The sequence below is a fragment of the Zosterops lateralis genome (genome assembly GCF_965231275.1).
Source record: "Zosterops lateralis genome assembly, chromosome: 3".
NCBI lineage: Eukaryota > Metazoa > Chordata > Aves > Passeriformes > Zosteropidae > Zosterops > Zosterops lateralis.
The window spans coordinates 33,468,740-33,495,909 of record NC_139764.1 but is presented as its reverse complement, the minus strand read 5'-3'; the positions used below and the strand labels follow the sequence as shown (position 1 = coordinate 33,495,909).

Below are 27,170 nucleotides of genomic sequence, written 5' to 3'. Positions count from 1 at the left end.
TGGGCGTGGCCGAAGGAGGGTGAGCGGCCAATCACGATGAGGCTTTTGCTTTGGTGCCCAATGGGGGCGCGGCGGCCGCGCGGCCCTTAGTCCACGGGAGCCGAGCGGGGCCAAACCCAGCTGCGGCCGCGGCCTCCTTCTCTCCGTGCCCCCCCATCCGCCGGCGCGGAGTTGGCGGCGGCGGCTTCGGGCTCTGTCCCCGCGTCCCCCCTCCGCGACCCCGCCCGGCCCCGCGCCCCCGGCCCGCGCCGCTCCGGCAGCGCCGCCTCCGCCCGCGGGGCCCGGGCCGTGCCGGGGGAGGAGGGGGAGCAGCGCCGCCGCCGCCGCCGCCGCCGCCGCGGGCGGGCCCGTCCCCCAGCGCCCCCCCCGAACACCATAGGCGGCTCCGGCTCCAAGATGTCCAACCGGGTGCTCTGCCGGGAGGCCAGCCACGCCGGCAGCTGGTACACGGCCTCAGGTACCGCCGCCGGGAGCGGGGAGCGGGGCGGCGGGGGCTGAATCAGCACTTTGGGGCCGCCGGGGCCGGTACCGGGCGCGGGGAGGGGCCGCGGGCTCCGCCCCCGCCGGCACATGGCGGGAGGGAGGGCGGGGGGCCGGGGGCTGCCGGGCCCGGGCACCGGTGGAGAGCGGGCAGAGCCGGGCAGGGGGAGCCGCCGAGCGCCCCAACACACCTGCCGTGTCCCTCTCCTCCGGCCCGGTACCGCAGCGGCGCCTCCCGGCGGAAACCGGCGTTTGTTTGGTCGTCGCCGGGGATGGATCGGGCCCTCGGCTTGTGCCTCGTGTGCCTGCCCTGCCCTGCCCGGCCCGGCCCGGCAGCCGCAGCTCCGTGTCACGGCGGCGGGGCGGGAGCCGGCCCGGACCGAGTGTTGCTGCTCTCCCTTAGAGCACACCGACGGATGACGGATTTCAGTGTTTTCCAACTGCTCCTGGGTGGTGTTTTTATTTGTTTGTTTGTTTGTTTGTTTTTTTTTTTTTTTTTTTTTTTTTTTTTTTTTTTTTTTAGTTTCATGAGAAAACACCTCCCGTCTCCGGTTAGACGGCAGGGGGAAAGGTGTGAAAACAGCGAGGTTTATTTCACTTCTTGTCGACATGCGAAAACAGGGAGATTTATTTCTCTTTTTGTAGTCCAAGAAAACCTATTTTTTCCTTCCCGAGTGCTTTTTTTTTTTTTTTTTTTTTTTAGTAGCACTAAAAAGTTACTAAGCGATAGTGGCGAGCGGCTCTGTCCATTTAAACATGTGGTAGGAAGAATAGGAGAGAAACGTGGTGCATTGGATGGCGAGCTACTGCTCCCCTCACCCACCCAGAAAAAAGGCAGAAATACCTAATAATGCCTCGATAGCATTTCTGCTTGGAGATAAGTTTTGTTCGGTTTGGGGGCCTTTGTGAAAAGGATGCACATTTGTCTTCTCAGAGCTGTTAATAAGATTTGTGAGGGATGTTCTTTTACTGGCCTCGGGAGTAAAGATGATTATAAAACTGCAGGTGAACGAGCTTAGATGAACAAGAGGCTGTGGTAATGAGCAGTTCAGAGGGATAGGGGGTACAATTGGAAATAAACCAAACAATGGAGTGTTGCATTCAGGATCCTAAATTAACATCCAAGAAGAATTGAATGTGAAAAGTCATACACTTGGGTAAAATAGAAGTGTTTTCCCCTCTCCTCCATAAATTGATGAATGAGGTACGAGGCAAAAAATGAAAGGGAAGAAAAGAAATACGGGGAGGAGGGCAACACAGGAAGAGGAGGATTGTGTGATAAGTAGCTGGGCTTCAAATGGTTGGGTAGGCATTTTCGAGACAACAATAGAGGATGATTGTTTTCCTTCTAAACTTAATATTCTAAACATAATTCTCGTGAAACTGGCCTCAAATCTTTGTGCAGCTTGCATCTACATTTATTTCCAATGATCTAGAAAGGCACGTAGTACTCCATTTACAGAAAATATACAAAATCATATCAAAAGTATATATTTAACCATGTGCAAAGACATTAAAACATCAGAGCTTTGTGGTAATCACCTTGGTCATGCAATTTGTATTTTCATTTATGAGTAAGGCAGAAAACTGATCTGTGATGTGGAATGGCTATGACCTTACACACAAATTTTGTAGTTTGTTTGATATTGGACTTCATATCAAGTTATTACCAGGTACTTGCCAATAAGAATTTTAATTTTTAAAAAATACTTTTAAGAGGCGCGGATACTGTGCTTGACTGTTTTATTTCTATAAAAATTAAATGCATAATTTAGTTAGACTACACTCTGGTAAGTGTGTGTGACTAGTTTGGCCAGTACTAGTTGTTTGTAGTAGGACATCCAAAAGCATGTTAGTCCCATTGCTTTTGGGCAGCCCTCTGGCAGTTGCTGATTGAGGAGATGTGGGATGGCTGCCCAGACACACTGCTTGAAAAAAACCCTCCAACTGAATCATGTTGTAATAATGAATTATGACAGCTGTGCTTGTGACAAGTTAAATTGTTACAGTGTTATGGTGGGGGTAAGTGGTTGATGTTGCATAATCTGGGGATTTTGGAAAGACGTTTTTCCTTAAATGAACTAGGAATATTATGTGACTTGCTATAGAATTCTCTCCTGCTGTTTGCACTGTGTATTGGGGAGCAGGAATTGTGCCTGTTCAGCAAGACAAGGACTACCTATTATTCATTGCTTGAAAGCTAATTTTTATGTGCCATTTAGGAAGGTCCATCAAAACTAGAGAGAAAACAAATGGGGGCCCAAGAGGCTGTGTGTTCATCATAGATTTAACCTAAAATCTTCCTGTATTTCAGGTCAGATACACATGTCAGCTGCAATATCAAACTCCTCATAGGCTACTCAATTGTACTACTTGAAGAAAGTGGATTTTACCATGTGTTTTTAGCCTGCATAGCTTCAAGGCTGGAGCTGAGACAGGGATTAGTTTGAATTGTGATAGTTCTTCAGTGTGTTCCCATGGTTCTCTGGGGATTATCTTTTCAAGTCCTCCTACCTCCTCGGTTCTTCACGCTATAGTCTCAGCCCAGAAGCGATTTGCTGCGTTATATATAAACTGGTTAGTGGTTAAGCTTCCCTTTTCCTCCAAACTGCTCTCTTTCTTCAGAGCTGAGTTTGATTACACAGCCTGAGTGGATACCCTGGCTACCCTCATCCTGTGCTGTAGTTAAGATGGCCCGTCTGAAAGGGTAGTGAGAAATGTGATTTTTGACAGATATGTTCAAAATCTTTACATCTCAAAGCATTTTTAAAGGGGCTGAGTGAGGATAAGGTTTTTAAGTTGTATTGTGTCCTGAGGTGCCTGGTACCTAGGGCTAAAACATCAACATATCATCCAGGATTGATGCATGGCATCCTGGACTTGGGAGGGGATTTACTGCAAAAGTGAAGCACCCATTGCTATTAAAAAACAAACAAACAACAAAAAACTCTAAAATCTGGCTATAGAAGTCAGCTCTGGGAAAAAAGGGCCAAAGCCAGCTGAGGGGGAAGAAGACAAAGGATGGATCCAGAATGCTGACCAGCTTTTGTGGTCAGAAGATATTCATAAATTGGGTTAGCTGTCTCCTCTCCACTCCAGGAGTGGAAGGAGTGAAGCTACAACTTCACTTCAGAAGTGAAGCCACAACTACTACTCTTTGCGGATGGTCAATGCAAGGTGTGTAAGAGGGTTTAGAAGAAATGCCACTTCTTTTCTTTCAAGGCTGCTTGCTCATTTCCATGGGACAGCAATTGCATCAGCTGAAAATAGACCATTGCTCCATGGTTTTCTCTGGCCATAGGATATGCACTGCTTGGGTTCTGCCTTGGAAAACAAACATGCACTCCATTCTAGTAGGAGTAGGCCACCTACTTGTATGGTGCTAATGAATGCTGTAGAGCAGGTGGGACTGGCTGTGCAATTAGGCACATCCAGGCATGTTCACATGTTAGAATGTTTCATCTAAGTAAACAACTTTGTATTAGAGGGAAAGTGAGGTCTCAGGTAAAAAGCTCACTGGTTCCTACTCAATAAAGTTGAGAAGGGGGCAAGAAGTGGAAGATGAACTTCACCATAATATTAGCATTTGACTTCCCATGTGTTCTTCATTGTGGGCTGTTGTAACAAAACAAACAAACAAACAAAAATCTAACAATTAAGTTCTTTAAGAAGTTTCAGCAGGTGAGTTCAGTATGAGTATTTTAACCAAAATGATTGTCATCTTTTTTCCTCTAGAATTCTTGGTGTGGGGAAGTTAATGTTCATTCCACATCAGTCAATGCAGTATCTTAATGAACTTCAGGTGTAACCTCTGGAACATTTGATTGGCAGTGAACAGAACAGTGAATTCTGGTCAGTTGTTTCTCCTCCTACTTAGCAGCACAGTTGAGTATGGGAAACTTACAGCTGAGCTTCCAAACTGAAACTGTGCTATGTCCATTGCTGATAGTAGGCCACTGGTCTAAAGAACCTTGTTCTTTACTCGAAGAGCTTGATCTGCATGTCTGCTTTTAAAAAAAAGTCAGTGGTATATGACATGCCATTGCTTTTGTGGACTAGCAGGTTGGTGTATGGTGGCCACTGAAAACATTTACAAAATTTAGATGAAAGCATACAATGTAAATAAAAATATCACACAGACTGCTGTCATGTAGATTGTTTTAAAAAAATCACCCGTGTGTGGTGAAAAATAGTACACTCACATTTATTTTTGGAAGAAAGTCCCAGTCCTGCTGTGTTAATTCAACCACCTAGTATCCAGACCTTTTGAGAAATTGACTTTTAACCAGCAGGTGGAAGAGGAAGATTAAAGAAAACTTGAAAAACAAAAAGACATAATTTTCAGTGTCTTTGAATGCAGGCAAACACATTCCTAGATACAAAAGGAGCAGATGAAATGCAATGGAAATGACATGTTATCCTGAGCATGGACTGTATGCAGGATAGGGATGTTTATTCTTTGATGTGAATGGATTCAGTAAGTGCTGGGCAGTTACTGCTGTAGAAAATCAATCCATATGCCTCTGAAATGGAAATAAACATTAGCTATGTGCATCTTTTTTTTCCTCTGTCGTGACAACTGGGATGTCACATTATGGTGCTGAACATGGAGTATTGGCTCACAGCTGGCCTCTCTTGTCTGGCCCCTGGAAATGCTCACTGAATACTGCACTGCTCCTTACTAATGTGTGTGATAAGAGTTCTTGTTTCAGCTTTTCCCCAGTCAGTGGCATGGTGGTACAGGTAAAACATGAAGGTTTTTAGTAGGCTCTTCTAGGTCACAGGAATAAAAATCAAATTGAGAGTGTGTGTGAATAACAATACTGTGTGATGTGAAACCTGCCCTGAAAAACAAATTTTTGTTATATTAGTTAGGGCTTATTTCTCTGCTTTCCCTGACCAAACCATTGTGGCCAGAGGTGTGCTGTTTGCTTGTGCCTACTTGTTTGAACTAGGAGAACCTTAATTTCCATAAGCTTATTAATGCAAATGTGAGTTGGCAGAGTAATTGCTGTGTCGACTTGAAACACCATTGTGCTCATTGTCTTCAAAGCTCTTTTTTTTATGATGAGCCAAGCAAATGGCCACTAAATATTTTAAGAGACTTTAAAGTTAATGGTGCACTTGTGTTTAGAGTTTTCTGCTGTCCTAGCTTGTCAGCAAAAGGGCCCCAAAGGATGTAGGCACTGACATCTTGTTGCTATCATTTGTAAAGATTAAGCTTCTCACTTGTTTGGACAAGAAATGCCCGAACTCTTGAATAACTGACTGTCATACAGCCAGCAGTGTTTCCACCTTGTCTTTTGGGTGGAAGACTGCATGATGGTGTGTACCTCAGCAGGAAAGTATAATGCTTTGAAGAACTTCAGCAGATCAGAAAATAAATGAAAAGGCAATTATGTGCCATGAATGATCAGTTTAGAAATTCCATACCCCTCAAAGTTGGCCACTGTTTTTCTGCATTTGCAGTCTCTTCTATTCCTTTGTAATCCACAGTAAGATCAGTCTTAATGCTTTTTTACTGCCTTTGTACCAAATACTGCTTTTTCTGACGTCAAAACCCACTTACTCTGTTAGCAGCTCTGTGAGGTAGGCAGCTTCAAGGTGCAATAGCAGTGTGACTCTGAGATAGTAAAATTGCTCTCATTTGTGCCTTCTGGGGCTTGGGGGCCCTGAGGAGTGATGTGAGAATGGCTGTTGGTTTTAACAGTAGTGCTGTAATCCCAGCATTTGTATGCTTGTTGGCATGAGCTGGAACTTCTCATCAGCATTAGAGAGAGTGTGTACATCAGTCACAGCTGTTTCTGCTTTGCCATGATGTTGCTAAATGTGTGTAATCCCTTCCCCAGGCCTGCTGCCCACAGTTTCTAAGGGCAGATGCTGCTGCTGGGTTCACTGATCCTGAGTGGCTGTATCCCACTTTGACTTAAGGTGGATTCTCTTCTCTCTAGTGTGTTGGATATAGGTTTCTGCAGCAGCTGAAGTGGTCAGAAGGGAATATCATGTGTGACTGTGTGTGGTTTAGGGAATGCAGATGAGAAGATGTTCTCTGTGTCATAAAAGAGTCTATAAAAGTGGTTTACTGTGGCATGCCAAGAACCCTGGCATACTCCCCAAAACTGGAATAACTCATCACAGCTCGTTCATAAATGTAATGTAGAAGTAATGAATCATCATGTTGTTTGTAGATGGTCATAGACAAATGGCTCCAGGAAAACACGGAAAAAGCATGTGAAGGTGACTGAAATGAAATGTGGTTGAGTGGTGGACTTGGCAGTGTTAGGCTTATGGTTGGACTCTGTGATCTTAAGGTCTCTTCCAGCTTGAATAAGTCTATGATCTCTTGTAGTGAACGGAGCTTTCTGCAGTAGCAGGATAATTAATGTACTGATCATGAAATCTTAATGTTGTGACATTAGCTGAAGCATTACAAATACAGCTGTTAGCTTAAGTTCTTACCTTGCAATCTGTGAACAACTAATCATAGTGTCTTATGAATTCATCAAGTATTTGGTTTGCAGTGTTAAATACCAAATGTAATATCTCTCTCCCTTCGGTCGTTTATCTTTTTTTAGGCTTTTTATGGGGAAACTGGATGTGTCATTAGTGATTCTTTTATGAATTAAACATGGAACACAGCATTAATATGCAGACTGTATTATTTAGCATTGTATACTGAAAAAAGTGTACTGGAATAATTTGAAATACAATTTCTAGATTATTATTTCCAGCTGAATCACTTAAATACTGTCAAAATCAATATACTTGAAGAAAAGAATGTAGATTCAACTTTCACTGTGCAGTTGGAATTGAAAAAGAGTTTTATATTTGGTGTAATTTTAGTATCATTAAAATAGGCCCACAAATATCACTTAGTGAATACCTTCACAATTTTCATTTACATTCAGTGTGTATTAGAGCCAAAATCATTCTCAGAGGTATGGAGCAGAACGTTTGTTTGGATTTCTGAATGACCTGAGTACTAAGGGGTTTTTTATAAAGCTACGTAGATACATGTTAGTTGATAATCTTAATGAGTGGTGCTATAGTTTGATTTTTTTTATTTATTTTTTTTAAATTCCTGCCAACTTTCAGTAAAGGAAAATCAAGAACTAGTGGAATACTGGAGAACTGGGGCACGCAAGTAAAAACTGCCACCAAAGCAGATTTCTGTATCTGTTTCAATGTTTCCGTTGTGGCTTCAGTTTTATTTTCCCCCATTCAAGCATTACTTGCAGTTATAGTTCCCTCTTATAATGTGTATAAGTAGGAATTAATGTGGCATTGGTGGAATCTCTATTTGCATCTTAATTTTTCTCCCCAGTTCTTCTTTGCATGTGTAAATTCTTGCATTGCCTATAATCTTATTTGGCCCTTTTATCAATATTGGAGGAGACTATGCTAGCAGTGGAGAATGTGCCTATTAACATGAGTTGTTGGAAGTTACCTTCTATATCTGACAAATCCTAGTCTTTCTTTGCATAGCTAAAACTTGTTCTTTATTCAAAGATTTGGCTTTTGTGACATTGGAAGGAGGTTTGGTTTTTTTTCAAGTGCAGTCTGTGTTTTTTGAAAAGTCCTTTCTGAATTTTAACTTTTAATTCTCTGTCACATTTCAGATTTGAGTTTGCCTAACAGTTGTTTTAGATTCACCTTCAGAATTGTGAAGAGAGGAGCTCCCTTGAGTTCCAGTTACTAAACTAATTGTATGCCAGTCCCTAGGATTTCACTAATACTTTGATTTTTCTAACACTCTACAGAAGTAAAGACTTACTCGCTTTTTACCACACATGTGATATTTATTAGAGGCATTTTTAAGGTGTAGACTTTTTTTTGTCAATGGGAAAAGGTCGTTAAAAAGTGGAAGACTCAAAGAAGGCTGGTAACTCTTATAGGTAGGAGACATCCTTGGACAAGTAAAAGCTGTCAAGACTGGGGACTACAGTGTTCCTGTTGTTGTGCTCCAGCAGTACTTGCCTTGCTGCAAGTGCCGTACACATGCAGCCTGAGCAGTTTTCCCTGGTGCCTCTCTAAGTTTTGTTTGAGGTTTATGTTCTTCCAGTAAAAAAGAATTCACTGAGACTGAGGATTCAGAGCTAACACTGAGTCTTCCCTACCAATCTGAAGAAGTGTGCTTTGTATGTGTAATGGTGGCTGCAGGAAAAGGAGCAAAACACCATCACGTTGTGTTGACACTTGGCATACAAGGTGAGGTTGGCTGTGCAAAGAATGTGCTGGTTTGGCTTAAGCTACAAAGCCTAGACCATGACAGCTGTAAATTGGGGTGATGAACTTGGCTGACTCACTACCAGATGTCTTTGTGTTATTATTCTCTGGGTGACAATGGCATGCAAGTAATGTGGAAGGATTCTTTCTTACTTACTCTAGAGCTTTGTGATGGGACAATGTTGATTGTTAAAATAAGTTGTCCTTTTAGTCAAGATAATTGAATAAATGTTGCCTGTAGTAATTTCCATGATTTTGCCTAGAGGAGACTTCATCTGTGCTTGCAATTATTTTAAACCTTGGCATAACTTATAGTGATTTTCAAAGCAAAACAGGATGTGAAATAGCCACAGATAATGTCAGAAATCTTTAGTTACACACCTGTGTTTATTTATAACTGACTTCATAGGATTAAAATGCAGATCCTAATGTTACATACTTCAGTGAAGCTTCTATTTTGCTGCTTAACCTTCTTTTGATCAATGGAAGGTCTGATTTTACAGTATTAATGCAAGAGGATACATGGGTGGCAGTGCTGTTCACTATCCATGCTGGTCAGCTAAGGAGATACATGTTTGCTGGATTGTCTTGATGATTATTTTTCCAGTTAAACTTCCTTTAAATATGAACAAAGCCTACTTCTTTATGAAGATGTTACTCATCTACTATAATACAATTCCATATGGCAGAGCACAGCTACTGTGATAGCGTGGGTTTATTTATATTTTGTATAACCAATTCAAGTATTTTGACTTTAGCCTTAAGCATCCTCATGTTTGAGAAATTTGGAAAAAACTTGTCTGAACAGTTCAAGAAAAAGTTGGTGCTGATTTGGTAACAAGAAAATTACAGTTCTAGACTGTCCACTTCAAGTATTAGTAAGCATAGGAAGCTGCAGGTAAGGTCATACTTTTGTCAATTCATGTGGGTGCTGTTTGATTTTTTTTTTTTTTCCTTTAGCTAAAAGGTCATGGATATGTTGTACTCTCCCTTCTCTCTCTGGTAGTCCTCTGGAGAGAGAAATTTGATAGCATATTTTATTAAAATAGTGCAGGTAAGTATAAGTTGAAATGAAAGTTTACATTAGGTTAAAATTAATTATTTAAACAGGCACCTTATACTTGGCATTAAAGGGAAAAAAACTGAAAGCAGATGTGTTCCTTGGTCCTTAAGTAAACACTGACAGAAGTTTCTTCCCTTGGGTCATACAGATCTGTTATTTTACTGCCTCTAGGAAGAAAATATTACTTTGTTAGAGAATATGTGTCTGTAATAGCAGACTAAGCAAACCTGTGTATCTTACTCCACTACTACACTGTAAGATGGGAAGTTTTAGTCAGATTTGACTAATCATGAAATTTTAGGAAATTACCAGATGTTCTGACCTTTGTCTTTCAACTGTTTAGCAGGTTACCTGATTTATCTCAACCAAGGGCAAATCGTCTTAACCACATCCTTAGTGAAAAATCCTTGCTAAAGAAGGGATGGAGAAGGGCTAAGCACAGTGCCTTGCAGGAGAAGAGTTCCTCTTGGCTTAACAAATTCTGCCCCTTTTGCAGTTGTGCTGCCTATGGCTCCCTTCTTTAAGGAGAACAGGTCAAGTGGGGCGAAGTAATGTTTAAGTCTGGGTATTCAGTGGTGGGGAAAAAAGTGTCCTAAAGACCTTCATTCAGAAAGTATTTTATCTTTCTGTGTATTTTGGGAGAATTAAGAAGTAAACAAATTTTTAGGTGATTTGTTTCTTTACTCAAATAAAGAATAACTCAAATAACAAAAGTGGTAATACTGCAAAAGAGTACTGTTTTGTTAGTCTCCTATTATCTGAGGAGGAGGATGGAAATATAAACATATTTATTTTTACTTTGCTTCTCCAGTAGCCTCCATTTTCTAAGATGTCATTATGCTTATCTCTATTGTGCATCAGCTGCTTGTAATTTCCCCAAGCAACAGAGGCAGCAGAACAGAATTGGTATGTGGTGGAATATCTGTAACAGTTTCATCATTTCCCAAAGTCACTGTATGACATGAGTGACAGCTAATCAGTGTCACTCTTTCACCTTGTTAGAGTTGTAGACAGTAACTAAAGTGGAATAGAAGGCTTAGGAAAATGGTGCTGCACTTGTTCACTTTCTTTATGTATGAAGGTAGGGCTCTTCACAACTACAGAAGTTGTCCTTTTTCAAGAAACATATGGATTTAAGTTTTGTATAAAAACTAGTGCTTCAACACCTCTACCCTTCACCCCCGTGTTTTCTAGGGAAAGCTTTTTGACTATCCCTGGTTAGAGACTGATTGGATTCTGCAAAAGTTGACATCTTTTCGCTCATTGTCTGTGGTTCTTGTCAGCCTTTTGGAGAGCTGTCAGCCCTTGTCAGGGCTGTTTGGAACATATCTGTGAAATGGCTTCAGATACTTTAATTTGGTTTTGACTTACACGGGCGGTTGGTAGTTCAACACCTGCGTGGGGGAGATACAAAGATCTATAACATGCATGGAAGAAGAAAAGCAGCTTGCTGCACCACACTTGACAGATAAACTCTGCTGGCATAGAGTTCTGCAGAGGCATAGTATCAGCTGAAAGAAGTGCATCTATTTTCTTTGGTAATGGTATGTCACCTGTAACAATAGCAGCTGAATGAGTTTTACTTGAAACCTTGTTTAGTGGTCTTTAATATGAAGGAATGTTGTACTGTATCTCCAGACTTGCTTCCTGAAAGACAGCTTAATATCAGAAATTTTTCTAGTAATGGGAAATAATCAAAATGTGGTTTGTTTGGTATTGGTTTTTTTTAATGTTGTATTTCTAGAAGGCTTTTTTATCATCTGTCAGGTGATTGAATTAAGAATATTTGCTACTTGTTGAGGTACAGAACTTAGTTTAAAAAACTTAAATTCTGGATTAACCAGTTATTGAAATTAATGTTGACAAAGTGATCATGTACTTGTGGTGTATGTTGATTGATCAGAAGTTAAGGTCTTAGGATAAGCATGTCTTCTCACTTTGAGCTTTTTCTTGTGCATTTACAGATTTTCCGGGTAACAGTGTTTTGTATTATGCCCTTTTACTTGCTTAATAAAGGATTTATTACCATAGTCATTGGCTATTATGCAAGTGTCAGGCCTTTGTATTATGTCATCTTCTCATATTGGGCTCTCTTGATAAAGATCATAACTTTTTACTTTTGAGTTCTGCAAATGTGTCTATGAGAGGAAACAATTATCTGTTAGCGATTCTTTTTCAAATGGTGAAGCGGTGTGTTCATTAGTCCCCACAGAGCAAGAAACAATAAGTGTGTGTTTGGATGTCCAGTAAATGAACTTCTCAGACCAGGAGGTTGAAACTTTCCTCCTGTAACCTTCAACATTACAGGGTTGGGATTTCTTTTTGTTGTTGCATTGGGTATTTTGGGGGGATGTTTTTTCTGTTGGTTTGTTTTTAGATTTAAACCCAGCTTTTAATGTTTAAGATGACTTTTAAATCTGCTAGACTTTCAAGCTTTATTTGTAAATTTTTGAAATGTATTAGGTTCTTTTATGGCTTCAGTATTTCCATGTCTCTTCACAGGACCCCAGCTGAATGCACAGCTCGAAGCTTGGCTTTCTCAAGTACAGTCCACAAAAAGACCTGCAAGAGCCATTATTGCACCGTAAGTCTGAAACACAAGTTCAGTGTGTCTAATACTTGATTGGTTAAATGCTCTTTTTTTTCCTGAGTGATTGTGAAAACTGGTAAAAGCTAGTATTTAGCTGAAAGAAGTGTTATGTGGTTTCTAAATAAGTATTTTGTATATAGCATAGAAAGGCTATGCACGTATCTGTGCACATTTGGGTGTGTGATTAGCTTGTTTTTGCTGGTGGACTGCACACATATTTGTTTGTGATCCAGTAAAATGGGTAAGAGTTACATAATGAGAGAAACAACAGAATCCCTCCAATAACAGGAAAAGCAACCCCAAAACAAAATAAACAAAACTCCTGCATCCCTCACACCCCTGAAATAAAATTTAACAAAGCTTAAAAAAGTAATTAAACCAGAAAGTAATTAAACACTATATCCAAAATGGTTTTAATTTTGAGCTTTTTTAGTTTGGTTTGGTTTGAGCTGTTTGTCCACAGCTGAAATAGGAGTCATTTGAACTATTTAGGCAGAATTCAATTTCCTGAAGATAGCTGAGACATGTAATGACAAAAGTATAATTACTTGAATGACCAACATGAGTTGGAAGGAAACACTAGAAAAAGCACCTTAAATATGATATTTTTCCTGTGCTAACATAGCATTGTATTAGCATTAGCATTCATAATATGAAGTATTATGAAGTAATATTGAAGTATCGCATAATAGTATTGAGTGTGCAGAAGAAATTGTCTCACATCTGCCTTAGTCTTTCCTGCAGGAATGTCAGGAAAGAGACGTTTCAGCTGTAGGTTGTGTAGTTTGGTTCTTTTTCCAGAATTGCTGAGGGTCTTCCTGTGATCTCACCATGTGTTTTCATTAACTGTGGCCTTTTTTTGCCACCTGTGAAGTGGGATGTATCTAATATATTTGTGGAAGATGGAAGAAGCAGAGGGGACATTTCAGCAGGCTCTTTTGACATTGTCTAGTAACATTCCTTGCTCATTTGTGAGGTCTCGGTCTCTTGTTTCTCCTCTAGCATGTATGTTAAATTCCTTTCTGAGCTCTTTAGAATGAGTGGGGGTAAATGATGTTGAGGTAAAATCGAGGTCATTTTGAAGGCAACTTGCTCCAGATACCAGTGTGTGGATGAATATAGATGTATCTGAGCATACATACATATAAATTCATATAAAATCCTTCAGTGCTATCAATGGGAACTCGGATCCTCAAACATCCTGTATACCCCAGGGTTTGCAGCATGCATCATTCTCAGTGTCATTGTGGGAAGCTGTGGTGGCTGCTGAGTGACCAGGAGCCATTTTCTGCCACTTCACCTGGACTCTAGGAACAAATGTTCTCTGAAATCAATGCTTTTAGCAATGTAAAGAGATTTTTCAGCTGTTTTAATGGTCTTGAAGAGAGTGGGTCTTCAGATTTGAGGGCAATATTTGAAAGAATTAGTCAAAATAATTGTGGACCACAACATTTTGTACCACACACAGGAACAGAGGTTGAGAAAGGACCAGGCCAGGAAATGGTGAAACATGTAGTCATTGTCTGCAGTAAAAGCTAGCATGCTGCCTTCCATTCCTTTCCCTGTACTCGTTCATTCTGTTGCTAAGTTATTCTTCAGTGACAGAGCATTTTTATGCTCTACTGTGACATGTAGTTCTTTTTGCCAAGACCCCTCTGCTGTCATTATATTCAGTTACTGGAGTGCGGTTAGAAGAGCTTCCTCCAGTAGTTTGCCCGTTTGCCACTCCCTTGTTCCCTGGCTGCGCTATCATGAGCTTCTGATAACAGGTGGTTGTGCAGTCTGTGTGCATCATTCACAGATTAGGGAAGGTCCTTTGATCTGGGGGTTTCCCAATTGTTCAGTGAGCACTGATAGTTCAACTGGTAGTAAATGGTCACTGCCAGTTCTTCAGCAAATACGTGTTTTGTGTGATCAATACTTGCAGCAGTGCTTTCCTGTTCTTACAGGAGTTTTGGATCACTCTTACACTTTCTAGTTCACTGGGGACAAAAAATGAATCCTGAGATTAACACTGAATACCAACATATTTAAAATGTTAAGCAATATTTAAATCTTAATGTTTTGTACACTTTGATTTGCAGCCATGCAGGATATACCTATTGTGGATCTTGTGCAGCCCATGCTTACAAACAAGTGGATCCCAATATAACGTGAGTATTACAGCTTTCTGTACAAAGCCTAAGACCCTGAGGTTGCAATTCTCTGATAAGTGGAATGTTCTTGTTACATTCTTACATCTTGAAGTATTCACATTTTAATTTTGTATTCTTTTTAGCTTTCTACGCATCACTTCTGTTTTAATATCATAAGTGTTCAAATTGGTTGTTACAAAAGGGGGAAGAAAGGAATATTGTTAAAATAATTGGTAACTAGCTTTTTACAAAAGGGAAGGATTAAAGATGTTTGTTTATTACTGATGTTCCACTGCTTTTTAAAACCCTAAGCTGGTTTTGTTGATTTTTTTGGATTTTGTTTTGGTTTTTTTGTTTTGTTATTGTTGGGAGGTTTTGTTTGTTAAGTCTATTAAAATACTTCAGCATGATTCTGCATTGGTTTTTTAGTGCAGGATTATGGGCTGAATACTGCCAGGATTCTCTTCTGCTGTGGAGGAAGTGACCAGTGTGTTTATATAATATGTGAAGGCAGTGAAAGTTAATTGTTCTAAAAATTTTAAATGGTCTTTGTTTCTAACAAGTTTAAAAAAGAAAAATTAAAAAAAACCCAACATGCTGTTGTAGTCTGTGCCTGCCTCTGAAAATATGAATCCAGTTATTTTTGGGTAAAGGAATATAATTCTTGTTATGTTCTGCTGACTCCAACTTTGGTTTTTTTATGACAAAAAAATTAAAATGTCTCCTGTATTTACTCAAAGTATGTATTTTACAATGGTAAATAAGAACTGTCTTACTATTTGTTTGTAAGATAATATGCTGTAATACTCTTCAAAGACAATGGTTTTAGTTCTTTCTGAACTATTGCAAATTATGTGAAAATACCTCTTGGTTTGACAGATACCTGGTTTCTGTAAAATTTCTGGAACAAGCTGCATTCCCTAGGTTCCCTGATAAGGAGTTGGTTGAACTTGCTGGATCGTTTGCTATTTTACAGTATGGGATGTTTAGAATTCATTCATCTTTGAGCTGAACTATTGCATATTTGGATATTAGTTTTTTATTAGCTTTGCGGGAAGTTTGTGTTTTAGTATACCTTGTTATAGCACTCCCTGTGTAAGGATTAAAAAAAAACACAAACCCTCAGAACTTTACATGTCTCCCACCCCTTTAATTCAGTGCCAGAAACAAGACAATATAATCTTGAATCTGAAAAGCTGAATTGTCTATATATATATTTTTTTCTTTTTTTCTTGTAATGGCAGGAGACCCTTAACATCTAATCAAGAGCCAGGAACTGAGGACTTGATGAAATAATGATGTCATGATGACATGTAAAAGGTTGCAGTATCAGCTAAAGTTATGAATGTGCAGGTCCAAGTCTCTGTTGTTAATGCAACAGCAAAAAAAAGTAACATATAAGAACATAAACCCAGCATTTGAGAACGACTTAAAATTTAATTTAGTGAAACCTAAGTAAAGCTGATCAAGTAAATAAGTGAAAAACTCTAAATAGATGATGAACCCATAATTATTTGATCTTGTATTTACTGAAGGTATTGAGTAGCTGAAGTTTGTTGATTCAAGGAGAGAATTCAAAAATCGGTTCTAAGCAGCTGTAACGCATCATTCAGCCTCCAAATGAGTGAAGTCAGACAAATTTCTAGCTGATGAGTGCCCTCTGATATATAACCTGCTTAAGAGATTTAAGGCTAGAGCATTATTGAACAGATCTCATGATAATTCCTGAGATACCAAGCAAGGTTGGGCCATGGATTGGTCTGGGGTCTTACTGACAACAGAGTAAAACTATTGTAGCCATGAGAAAGTATCACTTTGTATAGTTCTGTTAAACTTGGGACTCTAAGCTGAGTTGCTACACAACTGCAATTGTCTAAATTGTGGCTTTCTGTGTTAATTGTTGTAGCCGAAAAATTTTCATTCTTGGGCCTTCCCATCACGTGCCCCTCTCCCGATGTGCACTTTCCAGTGTGGACATTTACAGAACACCCCTGTATGATCTTCGAATTGACCAAAAGAGTAAGTGCATTATAAAGCTTGCACTTCACCGAGGCTTGGGTATTTTGACTGATACTACAGTGCTGAGGATTTTCTTCTTGTTGGGCACTTCCTTGCTGTGAGTGGCATACAAGTGCAAGTCTGGTTTTAGTGCAACAAAAATTAACTTCTGCAGTTAATTTTTCTGGTTGTTCCAGACTTGGTCACATTATAACCATAGTGTCTCTCTCCCTTCTGGCAAGAATTCTAAGTTTTTGCTTATCTTTTCAATTTTGAGTGTGTGCTTCAGGATTTTAAATCTAAAAAAAAAAGTGTTATATCAAATAATAATTCACTAAACATCTTCTCCATTCTCCTGAGAAGTGTTCTGGCTGGAAAGAAACGTTCTTTAGTTGGTTTGAGTTTGATTTCTGATAGAGGAATAACAGAGAAATAAAAAATTGATTTTATTTGGGTTGCATGTGACTTTTTAACTTGCAAACTTAGAAACTGTTAGTCCATGAAATGCCAGTCTTTTGAACTAAGTGTAATGGAGATAAATTCATTATTTTGACTTTCATGTATTTTGAGCTATATCTAAGTGATACAGTATATTTTCCGAAGGGCTAGTTAGTGAACATGTGTTTCATTGTAACTGTGATTAAGCAAGTTGATTCAGGCTTTCTACATAGTGTCTGCAGAAATTTTCTTAGGTAAGAAGTGTTTTGCTTTCTGTAGAACTCCTTTATGGAGTCAAGAAGGAGGCAGGGCCCTATATCAAATTCCTCATCCAGTGGAGAATTTTCAAAATGTGGAGATGACTCTGTATACTCACATATGCTTGAGAGTAGAAAAGATAACTTACAAATGTGGATTACTTAATCAGTTGTAGCTGTCTCTAGATTTCATGATTCAGTGAATAACAAATCCAGTTAAGTAGTAACAAATTGAGCAGTAGCTCATTTGATGAAGTTTTATTTTTAAATATATAATGGGCAGTTTATGAAAATAAAAGTTCATTGACTGGGCAAATGAATGTACATTTTCAAATATGTTTTATTTGTGTAATTAAATTTTGTATCAAAGCTGAAAATCTTTTTCAATATACTAATAAGGTCATGGATTTAACACTGAATTTTGTGAACTGAGTCAATTATGTTTCTATTTTAATGACTTGAATGTAATTTTAGTTTTGAGTTTATTTAGAAACAAGTCATTTATGATGATAGCCCTTGGAGGCAACTAACTTTTTATAGTGGGTATGTTCTGATAAAGGTACACTGTAACTTGCTTTTTGCACTTGAAGTAGTTTTCAAAAATAAGCACAAAAAAAAAGTAGTAAAACTTGATCTTTAATTTATTTCAGTTTATGGAGAATTGTGGAAGACTGGAATGTTTGAGCGCATGTCCCTACAGACAGACGAAGATGAACACAGTATTGAAATGCATTTGCCTTATACTGCTAAAGCCATGGAAAGGTACTAGGGCTAATTACTTCTACAAGAACAAACTTTACATGCATTAAATGTTTGAGCTGCTGTGAAGTGCAGTAGGAAACAATAATACATTTTATGGCATGGAAGACCTTATGGTGTATATAATGCTCATATTCCCCCATCCCCCAATAAAAATTTTGGTAAGGAGAGGATCAGAGACTAAGATAAGTCGCTCTAATTGAAACAGTGAGCAGAGAAAACACCTAAATGATGAAGTTATAACACCTCTTAGAAACAGGTTGACTTAATAGAGTTAATATTAGATATGCTTTCATGAACTTTATTCAATAGCTGATTTTTTTCCCCCGACTTTTCAAGGCATCTCTAAAAGAAGTTCACATAGTTTTCTGTCGGATTTTAAGTTTGTTTGGAACCTTAATACTAATTTTGAAATCAGGGGTGTGTTTATAGCTGCTGTTTCAGATGTTTACTTTAAATAAAAATTATCAGTCTGTGTTGGGGTTTCTTCCCTAACATGTGCCCCATCCTCCTTTTTTTTTTTTTTTTTTTAAATTTCCATTGTGTTTTGAATCTTCCCTAGAGTATCAGTATATATCTGGGTAGTGTGTTGAGCATTTTCATATACGTTTCATATACTTTGGAGAATTACCCAACATGCAGCATCTATACAGGGAAAATTCAATTCTTACTTTGCTGATTTCACTGTGTCTTTTTGTTTGCCTGGTACTTTTACTTTGCAGAGAGAAATACTGGTTGGGGGGGGGGGCATGTTTTCTTTGAGGTTCTAAAGCAACATCCTAGTATGATCTTACCAAATTACTATCCTCAAATCAATAGCAATCTTTTAAACCATTCTGCAGTTTCAGTTAGCAAGCCCTGAAAAATCTTCAGATGTTACTTGAATTACAACCTTTTTTCTTTTGCTTATAAGCCATAAGGATGAGTTTACTATTATTCCTGTGTTGGTCGGAGCACTGAGTGAGTCAAAAGAGCAGGAATTTGGAAAACTCTTCAGTAAATACCTAGCTGATCCTAGTAATCTCTTTGTGGTTTCTTCTGACTTTTGCCATTGGGGTAAGTTTCATATCTCATAATAAGATCATATTGAATTTTTGTAGCTATTCTCAAATAATGTATTTTATTAAACATTGAACATTTTAACTGCTGGTAAATTTATTTTTGCAACTTAAATGCCCTCATAAAATTAAAAAAGTCTTTAAAATCTGGAAAAATATGTAAAAATATTAATGTGGTAATGTGTTTTCAATGTAGTGGAGGAAATAAATGGTGAAGGTGTGTGGATTTATATACATCTCTTTACTGTTACAATGATTAATTGTCTGAAGTTGCTTGCTGTTTTTACTCTTAAGTACCTCAAAACAACTTTCAAAACTAATTAGCTAAAAATTCGCTGGGCGTGGCCACATTCCTCTGACAGAAATAAGTTTTGTATGTTTTACTGCTGGGTAAGATAGCAGATGGATTATTTATGCCAATTCACCAGTGCTACCCCAGTTCATCTTGGTGGCAGAGCTATAAAGACTCCAGAAGCCTTGAATTCTGTCCCGCTTTATCATTTAGTTTTTCTTTTAAGTGTGATAGTAGCTGGAAAGAGATTGCTTCAGAAAGATATGTGACACAACAGACCTTCTTCCTTTTTTTCCATTGTCATCTTTGATTGACTTAATTAAGTGCATGTATTGCTCATCTTTGAATTTTGGAGTAGATGGAAGAATCTAAGAATGACCTGGTCCTATGGTGGCTAATGACCCATCTAGAACTGCTACTTGAATTATCATGAATTTTTTCTTTTAAGCTTCATTGACTATGGGTATTGTTGTGCAAGCAGAAGTAGCCTGACTCCATGGCTGACTTTGTCAAGAGGGATAGTAAAATGAAATGTTGCCTTACTTCTTAATTTACAGAATTAGATTCTAAGGAAATAAGAGGCAATTAATGAGTGATACTTCAGTGTCAGTTTTACATAGTAGATTTCTCTTTAGGAATATAGCCACCCATCGTGTATTTTTTTGACTTCTGGGCTGCTACTTCATGATTGCCCTAGAATTTCCTCAATGGAGCTAAAAAGTATAGAATAAATGAAGATTGCTACTTTACAAGTATTTATACTTTCAGATATTTAGTAAGCATTAGGGAGTGTTTTAGCTACAATTTTTCCCTTTTTTATTTTATACGTGATTTTTGTTTCAAGGTCAGAGGTTCCGTTACAGTTACTATGATGAATCCCAAGGAGAAATTTATAGATCCATTGAGCACCTAGATAAAATGGTAAGTTTTCAGATTTGGTGGAACTAACTAACAAATTTCTCCTGTACATTCCATTTCTTTGAACACTTGAGAAATTTCTCTAACAAGATATTATAGATCAGCTATCTTATTGAATGTATCATTTTCCTTTGTTTACCACAATAAGAATTTAGCTGTTGGTTTTAGCTAGTTTTTACTGACTGTGCACAATTATATTGTGGGTATAAACTAGTTAGCATAATTAATGAGAATAATAATGATTTATGTAACTTCTGTAGAATCTTTTAGAAGAGAGAGCTGTTCTTAATCATGGCATGTTAATTTTTTCCTTGTCTTGAAGGAATAAATCCTATCTACTGGAGAGATCTCTAGGCTTTTTTGCTTTGTGTATACATATTAACCTTTGTTCTTCTACTATTCATCACTGGAATGGAAATAATAACAGTAAATAATTTGCCTTCATTCTGTTTATCACATTTGTACTAATTCTTGTAGTCAGTTGAGAGGCTTCTCCATCAAGAAATGTGCTTTTCTACAGAATCCCAGAATCAGCAGCTTCAAGTATTTTTGCAGAAGAGCAGATGAGGTGCATTAGCAAACATTAGTTTCCTCTTGTTAATTTCTGTGGTGAAAGCTTGAAGACTGGACTTTGGCATTTAATTACTTCTAGCAATACATTGCTGCACCAACTCTTCCTTTTGGTAGTTATTCAGCTAAATGGAAGTGACATGGAAAATCATGTTTACTGTTTAATAATTATGAAAATACTTTTCAATCTTAAACTTAACTAGAAAACTAAACATGCTGTATAGCAGCATACTGTGGTTGTTTTTTGTTTGTCTATATCATGCCATATTTGAACACCATATTCAGACACTATATGGAGGAGGCTTTACTTTGGGTGATTTTCAGAGATACCTTGTTAGCAATATCACAAAGATCCCCTGTCACATTTTTCTAGTTTTTGGAAGTTTGTTCAATTTTATGTCCCACTTGACTACTTTTTATTACCTTAGATAAGTATTGGATTTTTTTCATGTGATTTGTTGTGCTAAACTTGTACTGTTGAACCAGTAGGTCTCTGCACAGACAAAATAGCTTTAAGATAGAGACAAAACTGTACTAAAACTGGCTTAATTTTATTGGTCCTAATTAGGAAAGCAGTCAGCTGAGCACATTTTAAGCAGGAGGGTATTCTGGGGCAATATGAAATCAGTTTTCCTTAGAAATGCTTTCATGGGAGGATAATGGCCTCTTCCTTAATTGGACTGGATCTTACATATAGATGCATTTTCTCATCTAGTGTATAAAAACTGCTGAACACTTTAGGCATTGAAGTATAGGCATAGACTCCAGCATAAAACAAATACAGAGTAGTAAATATTGCTGGGCAGACATCAGTTTCTCCATGTTAATTGTTGGTCTGACCACTGTCACCACAGCACAGGTTGTGATGTAATGGCAAAAGGAGGAAATAACCTCATGGTTGGAAGGGCTTACCTGAGGGGAGAATCCTCTAATGAATAATTATAACTGAGCAGCTGATGTGCAATAGTTTTTATATCATAACTTGAAACACACTATCTTTTACATATAGGTGGGAGAAGTATTTTAAGACATTGTTGTAGAGTAATTGGTTTTGTTTGGCTATCCAGAAAATGCAGACTGCTCACTTCAATCTTCACTGCCACATTCCTCATTTTATATGAGCATATATTTGGTATGGGATACTTTACGCCTCACTTGGATCAATGGGAGGATTGTGTTACCCTGAATGCTGATGGGGGAAAATGCAGGCAAACGAGGAGTGTTGTGTGGGAATAGCCAGTACTGGTTGTCCAGAAAAAATGCTCAGCACTGATGGCTTCTCAGGTACCTGCTGAATTCTGGTGGCTTCTGCAGTGCTGCTGCACTGTGCCAGGACCTTCCACAGTGCTCCAGCCTGGGAAGGCTTCTTAGGCTGGGCGTAATGTAAGATTATGAGTCTCTGCCTGGGTGCCCAGGTCCCTGTTTTCTTCTGTGTCCAGACAGTAATTTTCCTGGTGATTATTTGTTGTGTAGTGTGAGTGACACGTGCAAAGGTAGTTAGGCTGGATTGTGCTAAGACAAAGTTTGTTTCCACTTCGATTAGAGGGCTATTAGTTTAGATCTTTAAGTGTGAAGAAACAGCTGAAATAACTGATAACAAACTTCAACATGACCAGCCAAAGCATTATTGCTATATAGTATAAAATGAGCCTTTGGTTGTTGGAGGGAGTTTTTGTTTGTTTGTTTTGGGATATGTGTGTGTGTGTGGGGGGGGGTATTATTTTTTAAAGTTTTTTTGTAGACTTGTAGATACTTAATACAATTTAAAAGTTACATTTCTATATACCATGCCTTAATAGGATCAAGTGTACTGTGCTAGGGTATTGTAGATGCCATTAGCAGTACCTGTGTAACTGAGGTACAATTTCTACATGATGCCATAATGACCATGTGGTAAACTGTGGAACTGTGCTTACAACTTTTATCATGTGGGTTCTGTTATGTATCTTAATTCTGTTCTAAGCCATCCCTGGCTGAGTTGTTTCTAGTACTGAAAATTACTACCTTCATACCTCTGCTTTTAATGAAACACAACCTGGCAGAAATATTTCTTTTGTTCTTCAACACTGTTTTAGACTGAGAAACAGGCTTGATAGTCTTTGCTCCTCTGCCACAACTATTTTTAAATCCAAAAGATTGAAAAATTCAGTGCAACCTAATGCTTATAGGACATCTGGTCGTACCAATTATCTGTAGATTTCCGCTAGTCTCTGATGTATGGAACTCTGTTAGCATTTTCTGGGATGAACTGCATAGCTGTAAATGTTTTGCAGTGCTGAACTGTGCATTGAAATAAGCTTACTAGGCATTCTCATAAATCCATGTCCATTCATTTGAGACAAAGGCTCAAATGTTTCTGCCCAGTATGTTCCAGTGACTTTAAACTGTAAAACTAGTCCCACAGTTGAGCAGCCATTTTCATTTTTTTAAAGGTCATGAAGGGGTTTTACAAACAGATAAAATGCATTCTCATGAACTGTTCAGTACCTGAGTAAATGCCTTGTGCATGTTTAGTTTCACTTGAGTATGTAGTCAAGTTTAGTTCTGCTTTCTTTAGCTGTGTATTGACATGTACAATCTACAAGTAAGGGGACGGTTGAAAAATATGCTTTGGAAACTTTGGAAATGCAATGGTATCTATGTAATCACTAGTAGTTAGAGAATAGCTACCTTTTTTTAGTTTTTTTGGCACCCATTTAGGCTCTGTAGATCTGGAGTAATTAACAGCTGCAATTACTGGCCAGGGGTTTAAACACCCTCTCCATGACTCCAGACGAACTGAGCTCTTACCACCAATTGGCCAGCTTAACTTGGCTTTGTTTTTCCATGAAACATATTTCTTTATGAATTCATCCTATGTCTGTTTCTTTTTAAAAGTGCACAAGGGTAGTGATTATCGTTGCTGTTTTATAATTCTCCCAGCTCTCCTGGGAATCTTCTGCTCCTCCTTTGTAAGCTGTGATCCAGCCTGAATAATTAGCTGATATCTGCCAGATCAGCCAATGCCCTTGCAGAGTGTTCTGGAGATTTCACTCTTGAGGTGGAGACTTCAGACTGACTGCTTCCTGCATTGTGGCTTCTCTTTTTATCACCCAAAAGCAGGGGAAAGAGCTGGGACAAATGCAGAAATCTAGAAGAAATTATCTCCTTTTCTAGTATCAACCTCCAGTTATTCCCATGCAAAGTAAATGTTTTTTTCTAGTCTCTAAGGAAGAACTTATTGTTTCACCAACAGAAGCAGCATAACTATGTATTTTCTAGAGTTAGTGTCTGGAACTCATTTCCCTGGTAAATAATTTTCAGAGGAAGGACAAAAAGAAGCGGATGGAGTCTAAAACAGGCAAAAGAGCAAACCTGTGATGAAACAGAGACTAATTGGTTTAGACTTGTTTTAAACTATTTTCATGGTGTTCGATCTGCTTTATGAGATGGGGTAAGAATAGGCTGTATCTGGAGTTGTAGGATGCTTTTTGCTTTTAAGAATGCAAATGTTTGTATATGTGGAAGGTTTTGTTTTCCACATATGTGCTGGTATTCTTAGCATGACTCCATGGGATCGTAGGTCTTGTTCTCAATGGAAGAAGGGATGTATACATGTGACTGCCTCATGTAAAGTGGAAGCACCATTTCCTGGTTCTTACATTTTTGTTGTGCACCAACTTGATAGTGCTTTAGAGATTGTCTGGATCAGATTTTTATGCTCTAAGCAAATGGCCAGGCCATCCCAGATCCAACTCCCTTGCATGCCTGACGTGTCCAGGGTATGTCACACTTGTTATGCACATGAATTGCGTGTGTACAGTGTTAGTTTTATCTAGGGTTTTGGGACATCTGGAAGTCCCAGACAAGTTCTTGGCCCTCAACTTCGTTATCAGAGAGAGCAGATGGGGGCACAACTTCTTCATGCTTTGCCCTGTTAGTAAATTTGTTTAGTTGTAGCTGTACCAAATCTTACAGAAGTAGGGCAGTCTTGGATGGTGGGAATCTAGTCTGCAGGAGGAGCTTTTTTAACATGAACTTTGCTGGTATTTGCAATGATAACTTCACAGATCTGTGGATTATTGACAGCTTTAGAAGAGCTCTTGCACTTTTAGTTTGGCAAGGAATGGCAACAAGATGACTACAAGCTAGAGCTCACATGCTTAGATTCCCTTGATATCCTTGGTACAAAGTAAAGGTTTTTCATTTTTCCTCCTGCTCTGTTGCAACAAATAGATGATGTATAAACACCTGCTTGTGAATGTGTAATGTAATTATTGCTATCGATTCTTTTTCAGGGTATGAGCATTATAGAGCAGCTAGATCCTGTATCTTTTAGCAATTACTTGAAGAAATACCATAATACAATATGTGGAAGGCATCCTATTGGAGTGCTATTAAATGTAAGTAATTTGATTTTTTTGAAGAATGTAACTTCTGGAAAAAGGCTTGCATTTGTAAATCAGTATTGCTGCAGTATTACTTAGTTCTAAAATGTCAAACTTTGAATTAATTTATTTTTTAAGTGTTCTCAATTTGGTCTCTGATTTTCGTGTCTTGCATATAGGCAAGTGTAAGCTCTTGAAAGGGCTGAGGGTTTTCAGTTCCCTAAGGGAGATGAGATACCACATTGCTTCTGAATTTCAATGAAATGCAATCATTCACTTTCTCTTGACCCTAAATAAATGAAAAAATAAATCCATCTCCCTGAAGAAGTATGTACTTATTCTTTTGAATCAGTACTTATGAATTTGTATTTATTTTCTCCATATTGCTATTAGCTAGCTATTGTGAGTGCCTTATTATGTCTGGCAGTGTTTTTAAGTTTTGCAAATATCCTGAGAGATGACCTCTGTAAGTATTAGTGCAGAGCACCATTAACTCATAAATCAACAGCAATTAAAATTCAGATTACTTTTTGGTTACTGTATTCTGCTTTGGTGATGCAGTGCAGACATAAACCTGGCTTAACTTAATTGTCTGAATTTGGTCACAGCGGCTTTACAGCCCTGGTGGAGTGCTGCAGATTTGCTATACTGCTTGGGTGACTCTCACTGTATTTTTACTGTCATTCAAATCCGAAACAGGAAGCATGTTAACTTCTTTAAAAAGTAATACTTAATTCACTGGGAATGTAGTCTGAATGGAGAACATAGAGAGGAACCTTTTAAAGTGGAGTCTAAAAGTTTGTATGAGTAATATCAATATAGGGAATGCATGTAGCAAAGTTCAGTACTATGACAACTCTGCAAATATTCCTGGCTCTTACCCTCAGATAATTATTAGTTTTGCAGTGAATCACAGCTAAATTCTGTTCATTTACTTTTGCCAATTGTCACCCTTTAATAAATTATCCTTCTATCTTCTTTTTGCTTAATGGAAGAAACAGAATCTGAAAAGTGTTAGTAGTGTTAGGTTTTTTTCTGTTGCATCTGTGTCTCTGTATAAATTCCCCATGGAACTGAAAGCATTGTTTCTAAAGAAGGTATCATGAAAAGTTCAGTGTGCTTTAGAGAACTGCATGGATGTACACAGTGCAGTAGGGGAAGCACCAGTGCATGAAAAAACACAGAAATGGTCTAGATCTGCTAGTTACTGGGAGGTGCTTGTATAATGAGCTTATGGGAGATGTTACAAGTACCTTTGAGACCTAAGAAATGTAATTTCACTGATGCCTTTTTTTTTAAACAGCTCTTTTTTTCTCCTCAGGCTATCAACGAGCTCCAGAAGAATGGAATGAATATGAGCTTTTCATTTTTGAATTACGCTCAGTCAAGCCAGTGTCGGAACTGGCAAGACAGCTCAGTGAGTTATGCAGCTGGAGCACTTATGGTCCACTGAACTGCTGAATGCTCAGGGATGGCACCTGCACACACTCTGTATACGGGGTCCCAGCCTAGCCCTTACAAAGATACAGTCCCTGGTCTTTGGGTATACTGAAACCTCAAACTAATAGAACTCTGTTCTTTTCTAGTAGGTGTAGTCCTTCCTTAGTTTCAACTCATTTAAAAATGCTTTCTTGTTTAGGACAATGGAAGGAAGATTGGTATCAGAGCTTTTTGTGAGAGTCTTTTTTTCTTTGGAAGATAATGGCTATGAAGGCATGGTGGTAGACCGTCCTTAAAAATACAACATGTAAAGCATTTATTACCATATCCTAAATTTGCACTCTTTGCAGACCTGTGCACATATACTCAGCTTTCAGAATAGTTTTGCAAATTGTAAGCAGAAAGGGGGGGGGAAAGGGGGTGGAAGCTTTTTAATAAAAGATAAAAAAGGAAAACAACGCATTTATAAATGATTCTGTATTAGAATATAATAAAACTCCAGTATAGTCAGTTACTACCCGTGATGTACAACAGATATCTTCTATTTTAGTTGCTAATAAAGGGCTACACAAACCAAAA

The 27,170-nt window shown here is 38.5% G+C and overlaps 1 protein-coding gene across 1 annotated transcript; it reads left to right on the top strand.

Annotated features, from left to right (window-relative positions):
* The first annotated feature begins 306 nt into the window (after positions 1–306).
* MEMO1 (mediator of cell motility 1) lies at positions 307–27,170 on the top strand. The gene is made up of 9 exons (XM_083856853.1): positions 307–457; positions 12,272–12,353; positions 14,444–14,512; positions 16,401–16,513; positions 17,838–17,949; positions 18,860–19,002; positions 20,141–20,217; positions 25,062–25,166; positions 26,473–27,170. The coding sequence occupies exons 1-9, from the start codon at positions 397–399 to the stop codon at positions 26,602–26,604; spliced, it is 894 nt and encodes a 297-aa protein (XP_083712979.1). The 5' UTR covers positions 307–396; the 3' UTR covers positions 26,605–27,170.